Source organism: Leptodactylus fuscus, chromosome 10 (genome assembly GCF_031893055.1).
Source record: "Leptodactylus fuscus isolate aLepFus1 chromosome 10, aLepFus1.hap2, whole genome shotgun sequence".
Taxonomy (NCBI): Eukaryota; Metazoa; Chordata; class Amphibia; order Anura; family Leptodactylidae; genus Leptodactylus; species Leptodactylus fuscus.
Genome location: NC_134274.1, coordinates 15,734,508 through 15,750,061, shown reverse-complemented (window position 1 = coordinate 15,750,061; position 15,554 = coordinate 15,734,508). Strand labels below are relative to the sequence as shown.

Genomic DNA, 15,554 nt, shown 5'->3' with positions numbered 1-15,554 from the left:
CCCACCTGCAACACATATCCTACTAATATTATAAATGGGCAAGTTTGTGTGTTTGGATGTTTGGAAGTTTATTCCACTATCACAGCCAAACGCCTGTACGGATTTGGCTGAGATTTCACACACACCTAGATATTTAGCCGGAAGGAAAGATAGGCCACCTCACAAGGCGCCCACTCCCCAGTCAGCCCCGCCGGGACCAACGAAACAATGAGCCGGCTCCGCTGTAGGACCTCAGATGTCGTCCTCATAGGTCTGTCAGTGGCGCTCCCATTAGTGCACGACAGGCTCTGGGCGGGCCTGGGGAGAAGCGGCGCGGCCTGATACGTCCAAGGCAGTCTGTGGGCAGGCCGCTTTCCTCTCTACGACCCGGGCAACATGGCAGATACTCGTGGTTCCGGAGTGCCGCAGCCATGCTGCCTGCTCAGACCACTCTCTCGACGGCAGTAGCAACTATGCAACCTCCCTCAGGACCCGACGCAGCTGTGCAGCGCCACTCAGCGAGAGACACCGGCTTCATCGGCTCAGCCAGTGCAATAAGTACACCGCGACACTGTAGTGTGCGGGTAAGGGCCGCGGGAGAGTCGGTGGGGTGCTGCAGGAGAGAGGGGCTGGTGAGGGAGAGCCGGGGTGCAGCAGGAGAGACAAGGGGGCCTGCAAGGCTGAGGTCGCCACGGGGGTGCCGCGGTGGGAGGGGGCCCGGGCCATGCAACACAGAGGAGGGATGGGAGCGCCAAGGTGGGAAGAAGCATCAGCCCCGGGAATCGAAGGGGTCAGGTGCACGCGGGGGGCAGAGGTGGTTGGTTCGTTGGTTGGGGGGGTGACCAAAATGCAGCTGGTAGGTAGAGAGACTGCGGTACCAAGCGAGGGGCAATGGGGGCCAGGGGTTGGCACGTGTGTACACCGCGAATCAGAAGCGACAGCGATTGGGTACATATAGGCGGCTCAGCGCCACCGCCAACCCGGAGATGAAGTGGCGGGTAGATGCTAGTATACTATATAGGTCCATATACAATTCATAAAAATGTTCACAGTAAATAGTCAAAAATACAGAAGAGTCATAAGAGATGGACATTGCGGCCAAAAAGATGAACTCACTCATTTATTCCATCATAGTTCACAGAGACGCCAATCTCCAATGATGATGTAATTCTAGTAAGCAGGGTAGGAGATTACCAGCACCAAGTTACCAGTGACAAATGTACCCAGAAAATAGCATTTGCCCCTTAAGATGGAGGGCCCTGTGGCAAAAAAAACACTGCATTTTACCGTACCTGCAAAGTGGATGGGATTCTGGCTCATCCTATCAACACATTGCACAAGAAAAAAAAAAAAAAAAAACTACCAGAAACACGCCGGTGTTTTTGTAAATCACATCATGTCAAGTATATCTCCGAAATTGCTGGCACTTTCTGTATAGGTGTAACAAAAAAAAAAAAGACTGCAGAGGAAAACTTTGCAGACTTTCTGTGAAAAAATGCTACAGAGAAAAAAAAAAAAAAAAAAAGACAAGTTTCCATTGTGGTCTTTTCCGCAGCGTTTTTTAGCTTCATCTCACTATGTGGTGCCATAGACTAAAGGGGGATTTCTCGCGCATTTTAATTCACCATAAAGATGAGAGGGGGGGTCGGACTCCGCTCCAAAAATACTAGCAGTGGAAAAGCTGTGTTTCCAATAATGCGTACGTTTTTCTATAACCACAGCACGTTTGTTTTAGCTGTGAATCACGAGTATTTCCCCTATAGATTCAGTAACAAATCCTTACATTCTGCAGGTGCCTCTATAGTCTGCACCATCACTTCTCACCACAATTCCTTCAGAGAGAACACTATCATATTGGTTAGATTTAGTTCACAAAAATAATACAAAAAGTAACAACATTGGGATGAAACATTTATTCGTAGCCAAAACCACAAGTGAATCCTTACTTTATAGTCACACTATACCAAAATGCAAACTATATGGCACAGCTTACACAGATTACCTTATACAACACAGGATTTGACCAATCCCCAGACTCTACGATAGTGACACACGACAGCTCCTCGCACACAACTGGCGCTGCCACTGCTGCTGCTCTGCCAGTGCGGCCCAGAACCGAGATGTCCACAGGGGAAATTATTCAGATATTATCTAGGTCACTTGTGTTCATTCTAATATAATATGATTTGGACTTTAACTGCTTCACTGCTGTATTAATAATGTATTACAAGCATAGCACAATACTCTGCTGGACAGCGGGAAAAAATGTCAAACTAAAGATGATCATAAGGTGGCCAAACCTAACACCATTGTCCCATAACGCCTGTCAGAGAGGAAAGGGCTCAGCGCTACAGTAGTCGAAAGCGGACTAGAAATTTAGGATAGAAATTGCCTGGCGTGACACTCCCTTTAAAAAGGTACTGCCTTCAAAACAGGGCAACCATTAGCCATCAAGAATGGGCGGAGCTTCTGTTACATGTGGCAATCTGAGCTAGTTGGTATACAGTGTTCGGAGGTCACTTATACATATTACTAGTGCCAAGGCTGCAAATTTCGGGAACCTTAATGCCCAACGGTTAGAATTTCAGGGGAATTCACCATTTATGACTTTACATAGTTCGCAATGTTAACTTAGCGTAACCAAAATGCGCATGAAATCTGCTTATAAGTGGTATCTATGGAAACCAACTCGTTGCATTCTTACACATTCATAGGAGATTACTTAAAAATCATCACACGCTCCACAGAATGCCTTATTAAAGGGATCCTGTCACACACTATTTTTTCTAGGTACCAAGTCGGAATAGCCTTAAGAAAGGCAATTTGTCTCCTACCTTTCATTGTCTTCTCCGCTCTGCTGTTGGTCCAACAATCCCGGTTCTTGTCGGTATTCAAGTTAGCGCTCTCGCAGCACTGGGGGCGGGCCCCAGCACACAAACAGCACTGGGGGCGTCCCCAATGCTGCGAGAGAACTCTCTCCAGCGCCACCTCCATCTTTGTCAGGAGTGTCCTTTTCAGCCTCTTCTTCCGGCGGTGGCTTGTAACTTCTATGGCCTCGGGCAGAGCAGTCTGCGCATGCCCACAGGCCATGAAAAAATGGCCGCTTCCAATACTGTGCAAGCGGCTATTTTCTCGTGGCCTGTGGGCATGCACAGTCTGCTCTGCCCGAGGCCTAGAAATTACAAGCCACCGCCAGAAGAAGAAGCTGAAGAGGACACTCCTGACGAAGATGGAGGCAACGCTGGAGAGAGTTCTCTCGCAGCATTGGGGAAGCCCCCAGTGCTGTTTGTGTGCTGGGGCCCACCCCCAGTGCTGCGAAAGAGATAATTTGCAAACCGACAAGAACCGGGATTGTTGGACGAACGGCGGAACGGAGAAGACAGTGAAAGGTAGGAGACGAATGGTCTTTCCTAAGGCTATTCCAACGTGGTACCTAGAAAAAAATAGTGTTTGAATGATAGGATCCCTTTAATATACTCATGGCGGCACTTTACCTTTGCTATATACTCTGAACACTAAGTGGCACCATTCCTTATCAACGTGTATCCATGTAATGGGCTGAGTTATGTTCAGTTACTCTGCAGAACATACAGATATCTGACCAGCCTGCTAGTAGAGCCCTTATAGTAGCATGGCAATGTAGCCAAGACTTCTGCTGCAGAGGAATTAATAAAGAAATATATTGTCAATTGCCAGAGGGTGAAGGAGACTGATACTGTCCACAGCACCAAGGGAAAAACAAAGATGAAAGACGTATTAACACGAGAAACTGTGTATATTACTTTACAACAGGTATTTTTCAGGACTTCTGATGTGAAAATAATTGATCAGACAACTCATTTAAGTATTCTATCACTGTCACCTACCCAGGACTACCGGTTGCATCCAGTCAATTGTTCCCCTAATGTGCCAAACATGTTTATCTATGAGACAGAAAAGCTGCTGATGGTGTCTAATAAATCCTTTACAACCATCCATGTGGAATAAATATACCTGGAGATGGAGGAGCAGACTGTTTGATCTATACAGATTGCTGCTTTTGGGCATGCTTCATTATGTCACCAGCGATCTGACACCTTTCTGTGTCAGGGGTGACAATTCACAGGTACAGGATGCTGTGGAGCTGAGCACACACATAGACTCAATTAGATCATGAATAATGACAACTTTATAAGAGGAGCAGTGAATTACGCATGTGTAAGACAGCTGCCTGGGTAAATTTAGCCTCTCTGCTTGCAAGTTTATTTTGTAACCTTGCTGGAGGAGATGGGAAAAGTAAGTAATGCGGAGAAGTCCAGCAAGAGGAAACTCGGCTTTCAAGAACTATAGAGATTTGTTGTCCTTGATGGGATGGGTTCTTCTGGGTATAAATCAGAATAGTCATCACCAAATGATCAGGACTGAACCATCCCCTAGATCTGTGCACAAATACTGAATTCATTCATCAACTGAAATATTTATTACAAGGAAATTTGTCTCCTGCTTGATCTCATTCTATATCACAACATATTACAGCAAATTAAATCTTCTCAACCAAAAGAAATTGCTTTACTAACGCTTTATGCACATTGCATGATTTTCTTATGGGCTGCGTTTTTATGCCATACTGTGCGCTACCAAAATGACACGATAACTGCATTCTGTGGTCAGTACGATTACAGCGATATGAAGATTATATACAAGTCATTCACAGATGGGAACCCCCCATTTTTTTTTTTGGAAGTCGGTATAAAAGGGTAAAATCATGGAGCAGGCTCCGATCGTAGACATTACCATCAGTAACACAGCAAAGCCCCAATGGCCTCCATATTTAAAGGGTTCGGGATAGATCAATAAAAGGAATAGCACTCATCTGACTCCCACGGCTCCCATTCTGACACTGTTAGGGACCATCACCAGTCGCTACCCCTTGGACCTCTCTCACATGTGAGGTCTATGACAATTATGGACACCACGTGATCCATGGCCATGCGCTGTCCGTGATGGTACCATTTATCATCCATATGCTGCACATGAAAAATTAATAAAAAAATATACTGTCAATTGCCAGAGAGTGAAGGAGACAGATACTGTCCACAGCACCAAGAAAACACCATATGTACGTGAAATGCAGACATGTGAATTAGCCGCACATGAGTCTGTGCTCTATGTACTAGCCGAGTTGTTAAAAGCTAGCACACTGACCCAGTATTTTCTATGTCCCCATGCACATGCCGTGTATAACAGGTGTATGTAGAGGGCAGTGAGTCAGGGCATTTTGCAGCCCAAGTCACATACAGTACACAAATGCCATCCATACAGTTTTACAATGGACCCATGGTAGTGCCGCATACAATTGTGAACCTGTAGCCTTAGTTTGGGCACTCCAGTGTAGGGGACATCCTTCATAATATTTCTTACTAGTATCACCAAGTGACATTACCTGTAACATTTTGGGATGACCCTTGATCAACATACAAATAAAATCTGATATGCCATATGTGCGTATGTGGCCCTATTCACCAAAGCCAGGATCACATTCAAAATCTATCATGTAGATACATATACAGCCAAAGTACCTGTACTACACCGCAGCCGCTGTGGGTGTGTTTCACATGCAATTGAACCATTTTCAACCTTAAAGAATATTGATCCTCAATTATAAATACAGTAAAGCCAGGATAATAGACGCGGCTCCCTCCCTCCCTCCAATACTGTTGTCTTCAGTAAAATCACAGCAGATTAAATATATTAACGGGTATTTGCATCATTATTCTAGACCTGGATAATTTCATCAAAGCCGGTAATAGGATCTACTTAATAGAGAGGCCGGGCTAGGAGCACTGACACTGGTCATAGATAAGACATCTTTACATTCCTCAAGAGGCTGCCAGATAAGGAACTCTGCAGAACAAGGAAAGCCAGCAAGGTAATAGAGGCTTTATCGCTAGGTACTGGATGGTACTAGCCTCAGGGGAAGATTTATAAGCCCACATGTACTGGAAGATTGCCATATCTGTCCATATCTGAGACATAAGTTATTGAATCAAACTATGCATATCTTTTTACATTGGGATAGATAGAGTATGATGTCCTAAAATCTGCTCAGGTTTTATCTGCAATCGTATGTATTACACTAAAAAACCAGAGCCACACCACAAGTAAAGATACGCCCTTTGCCTTCCCTTTATGTTCACATCTGCATTAGGGCTTTCCTTGCAGACTAGAATATTTGACAGGAAAAAAAATTACACTGTATTTGATGTCATTTTTCACCATCAACATGACGGAGGCCTATTGGAAACCAGATAGACCTCCCCCAACCCCATTAAAAGTCAATGAGGTCTGTTGGGTGCCATCATTTTCTGTTGTACAGAGGTTGGGAAAGCTGGATCTCAACCACAGAGGGACCTATTAGACATATAGAGATATATTATAATTTATTTCTCATCTATCTATCTATATATACACACACAGAAACGTGACTCACAGACTTCTGTTTAATGGTTATTTCTAATCCACTGGGATTTTTCACACGTTTGGTTGGTGATAGTATTTGTAACATATTATCTCAAAAGATCTTCCATATTCATAAGCATAGAAGTATGAAATATGGCACCTCCTACGTACACAGTTTATTAATGCAAAAAATGCAGAGCGAGTATGAAATCTTACTGCAGTCTCCGAGCTTCACAAGTAGAGAAATACTCTAAGAAAATGCAACAATGTAACGCTGCAAGGACAAAGAAATTTCAGGGATGTAGCAAGTCCATAGGGTCACATTTTCAATGGTCATCATCCAGTAAGTAAAATAACCAGCAGATTTTAATACTGTAAGCTACAACCCTATAAAGGTAGAAGCTGGCCATGACCTGTATATATGTATGGTATATATATATATATATATACATACACACACACACACACTTCAGTTAACCCCCCCCCCCAAAGGCATCTAAAAGGGAACTAATAAGATCCACAACTATTAACATCATGTGATTTGACTTAAGTTGTTTTACTACTTGGAGACATTAAACTGCACCTTCATTTATGGTTGTGGTCTAGGACAAACGGAAATCACTTGAAACTCCTGGAGGGACAAGAGACAGTCAGACCAGTAACCAAGAAACCTGTAGGCAGTCGGAAGACCTACAATGGCTATAGCAGCTACAATGAGCCGGTTGTCTTGGATATAGGCATCGAGATAAGCGAACACTGTTCGGATCAGCCGATCTGAACAGCACGCTCCCATAGAAATGAATGGAAGCACCTGTGACGCCGGCAAAGTCAGCATCATAGGTGCTTCCATTCATTTCTATGGGAGCGTGCTGTTCGGATTGGCTGATCTGAACAGTGTTCGCTCATCTCTATGGACCATCTTTTCTCCCACAAGAAAATATTGAACTTTTGCTGAAAAAAGTTGACGTAGGGCTTATTCACACGTTTGCAGTTTATGGATGTGTTATGTCCATGATCCTTCATGTGCTGTCTGAGGTTGATCAGTTTTTAATATCTGTGGGAGGGGGAGGGGGGTACTTCATCTTTTTCTTTAAATTATTTTTCTTTTCGTGAATGTATTAGGGTCTGTGAAAAACAGAATACACTTGCATTGGAATGATGTATTAATAACGTAACCATATCCAGGTAAAAAAAAAAAAAGAAGCAAAAAACAGTCAGATGATAAAATTTTAAATGAACCCACATCTGAGTGAACACAGTGAAACGTGTGGATCCATATGCCATGGAGAAAACTGACACCATACATACATGAAATGCAGATGTGTGAATAAGCCATAACTTGATCCTCACGCAGTGTGACCAACATCCAGCTCATGTGGACTGCACACATATTGCAACCACCTGCAAAACAGAAAGTACTGCTACTACACCATAGCTGAAATACAACTTGTATTATAACCTATATTATAACACCATCTGCACAGGACACAACTGGTGAGGGCTCAGACGGCTTTATATATGTGTAATGACAGTCACCTCTATTACAAAATTATCTGACCATTGTATAAGCAATGCCGCCCCTGCTACCTCATAGATTGTAAGCTCTTGCGAGCAGGGCCCTCAGTCCCATTGTGTGAATTGTCCATTTCTTTGTGTTCTTCCGGTGGTGTAAGAGGCCACATTGACTGTAATGTGTCCGCAATTGAAAACCCGCAATTGCAGACCATTTGCGGACTTACATTATGGCCGTGTAAGACCAGTCATAGTTTTTTGGTCAGGAATTCGCCTCAAAAAAGGCCTCCCAATAGAACTCTATGGGAAGGCTTTTTTTGGAGGCGGATTCAGAGTCAAAAACTCCATGTGCACTGACCCTAAGACTCCTGCCCAGTGCTATAAGGTGGCTCATATGCGTTCATTGCATTGCAAACCATTGCAGCGGAGATAAGTTTGCCTTCAGTACTGTAAGCGTCAGCATCTGGGGAACGTCTGACCAGGGTTATATTATACAGAAGGGGCCGTTTTTCAGATAAGTGTTTAATATCTGGTGCATACACCACAGGGAATGTTACTGAATCTTACAGCATGTGAATACTCTGCAGGCTATAACACAGACTATAAGTCACCACTAAATGAGACGTATTCATAAAAGTTAAGTAAACTTTTTCTGTCTATTTACTCTAAAGGCCACTGTAAAACAGGCACGAGGTTACCACTTGGTGTGTTCTCTTACAGTCATATAATGGCCGATATTAACTGTATAAGTGATAGGCTGGAACGTAACAGAATAAGCTAGATTCCTTACCAGCAGTAAAAGGGTTACACAGCCTATTCCCAGAGGCCAAGAGGAGCCTTCCAAAGTATGACTTTACTGAGTTAACCCCATCCGCAGGCCCCTAACATGTGAGAAGTTTATTTCTTTCCATCAAGCTCCTGTGACACTACCGTACAGCAATGTTTGTGTGTGTACACCACAGAATACAAAGAAACATCGAAACCACCAAGTGTTTCTTCCGCAACGTGGGAGGCAGAAGCCTGAGCGCAGAGTTCAGGCACAACTTGTAAAAGTAAAAGCGCAAAAGATTCACTTGAAGAAACAGAATAATATCTGCTCTAACAACACTATAGTATGGAGATCTGGCCGGATGAACGGGCTGTTTCCCTTCACAGTGACTGGAGGGCGATTCTTAAGCTACGTTCACACTTCAGTCTGTCGTTCTTCTCGTGAATGACGATGGATGAAACAGAGGGTGCCCTGTCTACAACCGTCATTCTGTTGCTTTTTCTGCTTGATGTTTTGATCCTATGCTTGATCAGATCAGACAAAGACTGTAGTGTGAATTTAGGCTTTGTGAAACAATGAGAATATTCAGGTTGTCCATAAATGTAGATAATCAAACTTGAATACATCTCTATGGGAAAATAGGAAGAGACCACATTGAAACTTGTATAATGCTATGTGTCCTAGAAGGCAATGCATTGAACTGGTTTTTCTATGGCAAATTAACTACATGTTCGGCACCTACTGCAGCAAAAACTGGAGCAAGAACCAGATTATACAAAAAAAAAAAAAGGCATTTCCATGTGGTGTTTTTGAATGCACCAAAGTGTCTTTTGGGCCGTCTACACAATTAGATGAACTGCCTGCAATGAGCCCCAATGATATAGGAAGTCTATTGGCAATCGATCACTTTTACTCTCATGTGATGGGGTCATATAAACATCATTTGGTCCACACTCCTGTCATCCCATTTACATGAGGAGACACGCTGCTGACCAGCCATAGTTCCTACACCCATAAAGAAGACGTTGCCAATAACAAAACCAACAAATTGTTAGTCATCTGATGCTTGGACATGTTTACATTGGGCAGTGATCAGGAACAAACATTGGTAGGAATGATCGCTGGGGTTATCGACGCCCAATGTAAAAGGCCATAAACACGTCTATCCAGATGTGTCATTGATCACAGTGGAACACACCGGGTAATACATTTAGCACATCTTCTGAGACTCCTCCAGGTTTCTGTTGTATATTCGTTAATGACAATGTTTGATTAACTTTATTCTAAGATTTTACAGTGACTCCTGGGTAACATTGGTCTTACAGATGGAGTAGATATAGGATCCTGCTGTCACTATACACCTTGGTGGAAGATACTCCGGCCATTATATTTAGAGATGCACTTTATAAAGCTCCAACAAATCAGCCAAGATCAAACATTGTATAGACAAGCCAAAGACTGACCAGTGGCACTCCGACCCCCTGAGCCCAATATCTGGTGCCTGGTCTGGAGCTTATTGGTTCTATAGAAAAGTGTACTAGTGTCTTGTTTATAAGAACCGTCAACTGATGGACGTCATTATAGTCATCGGCGCCCGCCAGGCACTGTTGCCGTCCGTTATTTTAGCAGCATGTGTGTTAAGAACTTTTGAGGCCATGTTCACACCTTTGCCATTGTCTCCATTTTTCTGGGTCCATTACAGGACCAGAAGAATGGAGAAATGGTCTAACAATGGACAACAGCTGACCGTATCTCCCCCCCCCCCACCCCAGAAACATTGCCAGACGAAAAAGTTTGTCCCCACTGATGTAAACACAGCCTAAGTCTATCTATGTGTCTATAAGGAGCTAGCGTGTCACTATACATAGAGATACATTGTATAAATTAGTTACATATCACATACTTAAGTGCATTCGCTTTTATTTCCTTAAGTCAAAAACAATGATCTTGAGCCGACCTATGAACAGGGGGCAATGTGTCAGCGGTGTATGCCATTTGCTGGAGGATGCCACACACAGTGACAGCTGTATACAGGGATTCAGTAGAAGCGCCAACATGGATATACAACCCAGAACGTGCCAAATAATAGAGTTAAGTGAGGAACATGGTCAGTGTATAAAGATGCTGTATATACTCTGACACTTCTGAGACTTTTTACAACATGTACACAAGTGTCAGAAAGGTCAAGTAGCTGCAGAAAGCCGGGTCATGTGCGACATCTCTGCAGGTTATTAGCCACTTCCATGCAGAGTTAGCCCATTGCTAGCTGTGGTCCCATGTGCAGCACCTCCAGCCTATAACATTACATGCATATGTCACCTAGGACACCTTAAACCGCCTCCAGTGTCAGTGAGTGTAGAAGCAGCAGCGTCTGTACAATGGCCAGCACATGAGTAAGGTTTGCCCCGGACTACTCACATCATCGAACAAAGTCCCGACGTTGGCTGTGACTAGCAGGATCCCGGTGCCCGGGGCAGCTGCCTTCCCCGCCATACTGTTCCAGGATCAGCTTCTAGCGAGGTGCTGTATACAGAGCCCAGAACATAAAGGGGATGAGCCCCAGGAATGGAGGGAGCCTGCTACAAGGTATCCGCAGCCAGGCAGGCAGCCCCAGCGCAGCTCACGGACGGCTCCTGAACATCCCCCGGCCCCTCCAGCGCTTCTAGATCCCCCAGCTGCCTGCCGCAGATGAAGCCATGACGAGCCGAGCCTGGCACAGAAGTTCCCGCTGTTCAATGAAGGATCTCCGGGCACAGCAAGTTTGTGTCTCCGGCAGACGGTGCGGAGTGAAGCCGGGCTCGGCGGGCGGCTGTGCCGGGAGAGCGCTGCTCTGGAGGCGGCGGCACCGTGTGTGAGATTCCGGCTCTTACAGCCCTCAGCACTGCTCGTCTACAGCACAGCCACCGGGACTGACCAAGCAACAGGAGGCGTGTGCGGGAGGAGGGGCTCGCTGACATCACACCACAGGGCACGCCTCCTGCTCATTTAAAGGTACAGTGCCAGAAAATACACACCGGAGAGATGAACAGGGGGAGATGTATACAGCTCCTCCTCAGCTAGTGTATACAGTGTGTGCTGGGCGGTGTGCTTCATCAACACATCCACAGCAACTGCAGGCAGGGCTTTGTAGTAGATTATATAAGTGCAATGCAATGAGCCCAGAAACAGTGTAACAGATACGTCAGGCGGGTAGCCAGAGGCTTACAGCCCAGTATACAAGTAATGGAGAGTGTGTGTGTATATATGTGTGTGTATATATATATATATATATATATAATGTATGTGTATATGTATGTATATATACACACATACACTGTATTACAGCAGGGTCCCCATGCACGGCAGCACAGATCAGCGCTCCCTGCACCTCCGCTGTAGTTGTGTCTCCTGAGGCTGCAGAGACGAAGCAGGAAGCAGCTCCCTGGTCCCGGCTGCTAAGCCCCGCCTCCCCGCTGCAGTTAACCCCTGCCTGTCCTGCCATGATGAGAAGGTAATAGGAGCAGCAGCACCCCCGGCAGCCCTTAGAGCAGCTGCTACTAAACGTACGGTAGAAAGGATGGCCGGCAATCCAACAAAACCAAACTTGTAACCCCTTCATGCAATCTCACGTATATGTACGTGGGATAATGTGGTTACTTACCGCACCCCCATGTGCATGTATGTGATGGAGATCGCACAGGCTCAGAAGCAGAACCTGTACCATCACCATGGGAGCCCGGCTGTATCTGACACCGAGAACACCGGTCTCCAATGTTTAACCCTTAAGATGCCGCGACAAATATAGATCACGGCATCTTATGGATTTGTCAGAGACCCTGAATGCTGCCAGCGGCATCAGGATTAGTGTAGCTGTATCTGACATAACCACGGCAGAATCAGCAATAAGAAAAGTAACTCATACTACTACAAAATGAAGATTACAGAAAGCTAAGCAGATATAATCCCCATGGAGGGTGGAAATGATTTGGTGTAGAGGAGAAGACTTCTTCAGGGCTCAGTACAGTACTCACCGCCAACAGATGGAGCGCAGCCATGCTCACCTGGTGGAGAAGGAAAAGAAGTACAGAACATGTAACGTCTCCTCAGTACAGTACTAGGAGACTAATACAAGGGCATTATGCTGTCTGCTAAATTTGGCCTTAAAGAGGACCTTTCACCATATCTGGGCACAGGCAGTGTTATATACTGCCAGAAAGCTGACAGTGCGCTGAATTCAGCGCACTGTCGGCTTTCCCGATCCGTGCCCGGTGTAAAGCGCTATCGGTCCCGGTACTGTAACGCTTTACAGTCAGAAAGGCGTTTCTGACCATTAGCCAGAGACGTCCTTCTGCCTCGCGGCGCCTATTGCGCTGTGCTGTGGAGCGGGGAGGAACGCCCCCTCCCTCTCCTGATAATGCTTGTCTATGGACGAGCTGTGTGAGCAGAGGGAGGGGGCGTTCCTCCCCGCTCCACAGTACAGCGCGATAGGCGCTGCTGGGCAGAAGGACGTCTCTGGCTAATGGTCAGAAACGCCCTTCTGACCATAGAAGAGCTACGGTACCGGGCTGTAAGCTCTTCACACCGGGCACAGATCGGGAAAGCCGACAGTGCGCTGAATTCAGCGCACTGTCAGCTTTCTGGCAGTATATAGAACTGCCTGTGCCCGGATATGGTGAAAGGTCCTCTTTAAAGGGGTTGATCGCTTTTAGACCAATATAAGAGACCAATGTTATTGTTTAGCTAATAAGTTGTACAATTTATATGCTTTCTGTATCAATTCCTCAGTTTTCTAGATCTCTGATTACTGTCAGAGATACAGGATCATATACAGTCCGTGGTCATGTGATGGACACAGGTGCCTGATGACTATAAGGAGCTGTGCACCGATATGTTCATCACATGACCACAGACTGTATATCACATGACTATGGACTGATCTTTATCCACTGGAAGGAAGCAGAATAAATGATAGAATAGATGTAGGAAACCGAGGAATCGATACAGAAAGTATATTGAAAAATTGTACAGCTTTATATCAGACAAACAATAACATTGGTCTGAAAGTAAACAATCCCTTTAAGTTACAAAGACTCAATCTCATCTAATCAAAACACTGGGCCACATAAATGCAATATAAGGGCTTATTCATACTAGCAAGTTAATGGATGGGACTTATTCACATGGCCATTAAAAAACTCATTGATGTCAATAGGTCCATTCACATTGAAAGGCTAGATTCACACAACAATTTCATCCTGAACTACAATCATCAAGAGTCCCCCTCCCGGTATGAAATTCAGGTCAATAAATCCAGCGAACACGCCGAACGACTTTCATGGGTGAAAACCGGTTGTGTAAATCTAGCCTTATGATGTTGAAAGAAAGAAAAATCAGGATTATTGGATTTTAACATGCCTGATCCACAGTTCACATTGGAGATACGCTAATCGCTAGATGTGGTGTTTGGCAGCTATTTATTCCCCTCTACATTCCCCTTTAAAGGGATCCTGTCACTCAGACATGATTTTTTTTTCTATGTACCACGTCGGAATATCCTTAAGAAAGGCTACCTTTCATCGTCTTCTCCGCGCCGCCGTTCTCCTACAATCCCGGTTCTTGTCGGTATGCTAATGATCTCTCTCGCAGCACTGGGGGCGGGCCCCAGGGCTCAGACAGCACTGGGGGCATCCTTAATGCTGCGAGGGAATTCTCTCCAGCGCCACCTCCTCTTCTTCAGCAGCGTCATCTTCAGCCTCTTCTTCCGGCAGTGGCTTGTAACTTCTAAGGCCTCGGGCAGAGCAGTCTGTGCATGTCCACAGGCCAAGAGAAAATGGCCACTTCCAATACTGTACAAGTGGCAATTTTCTCGTGGACTGTGGGAATGTGCAGTCTGCTCTGCACACAGCGCCGCACCTCCCATGAGGCGACCTGAAGCGACCGCTTCAGGCGGCGCTATGCCAGGGCCCCAGGGAGGGCGGCATTTTTGCTTACCTAAGCCAGTCCAGGACAAGCTGTCCTGGACTGGCTTAGCACCAAGCAGTGGTTTGGGGAGGCCACTGGAGCAGCACTGCTCCAGCAGCCTCCCCTCACGCTCAGGCAGAGAGCAGGTCGTCTACGTGCGTGCTCTCTGCCTGCGAACGGCGCTAAGCCTCGCCCCTTCACAGGGCCACACCCCTTGGCTCTGTCACGCCCCCTCCACTCTCCATCCCCTCCTCGGGGGGGGGGGGGGGGGGGGGCGGCTTTCATTAGTTTGCCTCGGGCGGCGAAAGGGGTTAGTTCACCCCTGTCTGCACAAGGCCCGAGGCCTTAGAAGTTACAAGCCACCGCCGGAAGAGAAGAGGCTGAAGATGACGCTGCTGAAGAAGAGGAGGCGGCGCTGTAGAGAGTCCTCTCACAGCATTGGGGACGCCCCAGTGCTGTCTGAGTGCTGGGTCCCGCCCCTAGTGCTGCGAGAGAGCTCATTAGCACACCGACAAGAATCGAGATTGTAGTCAAACGGTGGCACGGAGAAGACGACGAAAGGTAGGAAACAAATAGCCTTTCTTAAGGCTATTCCGATGTGGTACTTAGAAAAAATCATGTCTGAGTGATAGGATCCCTTTAACTATCCAACCATGTATGTGTAAGGAGGAATAGAGAAGTATAGCAATACATCTAACAAGTGTTTAGCTGATGGTTACTGAAGGTGAATGGGCACCTTTAGATGACTATGGCCTTATTCATACTAATGTCAAAAACGACCATCTTTAGAACACATTACGGTAAACTTATTAAGGGTGGCGTTTTGTTTGCCAGTTCTAAATAAAGGCCCGATTGGCGCAAAGCACGCCTGAATTATCAAGTGGCCCTGGCCTCTTCATAAATGAGACACATGAAC

The 15,554-nt window shown here is 45.8% G+C and overlaps 1 protein-coding gene across 2 annotated transcripts in view; it reads right to left on the bottom strand.

Annotated features, from left to right (window-relative positions):
* Window positions 1-11,609, bottom strand: part of INPP5A (inositol polyphosphate-5-phosphatase A) — a 264,758-nt gene extending 253,149 nt beyond the window's left edge. For both annotated transcript variants that reach the window (XM_075257715.1, XM_075257714.1), the window contains exon 1: window positions 11,117-11,609. In XM_075257715.1, coding sequence (XP_075113816.1) covers window positions 11,117-11,191 — 75 coding nt within the window. In that variant the 5' untranslated portion in view covers window positions 11,192-11,609. The remainder of the gene's footprint in view (window positions 1-11,116) is intronic.
* Window positions 11,610-15,554: the final 3,945 nt, after the last annotated feature.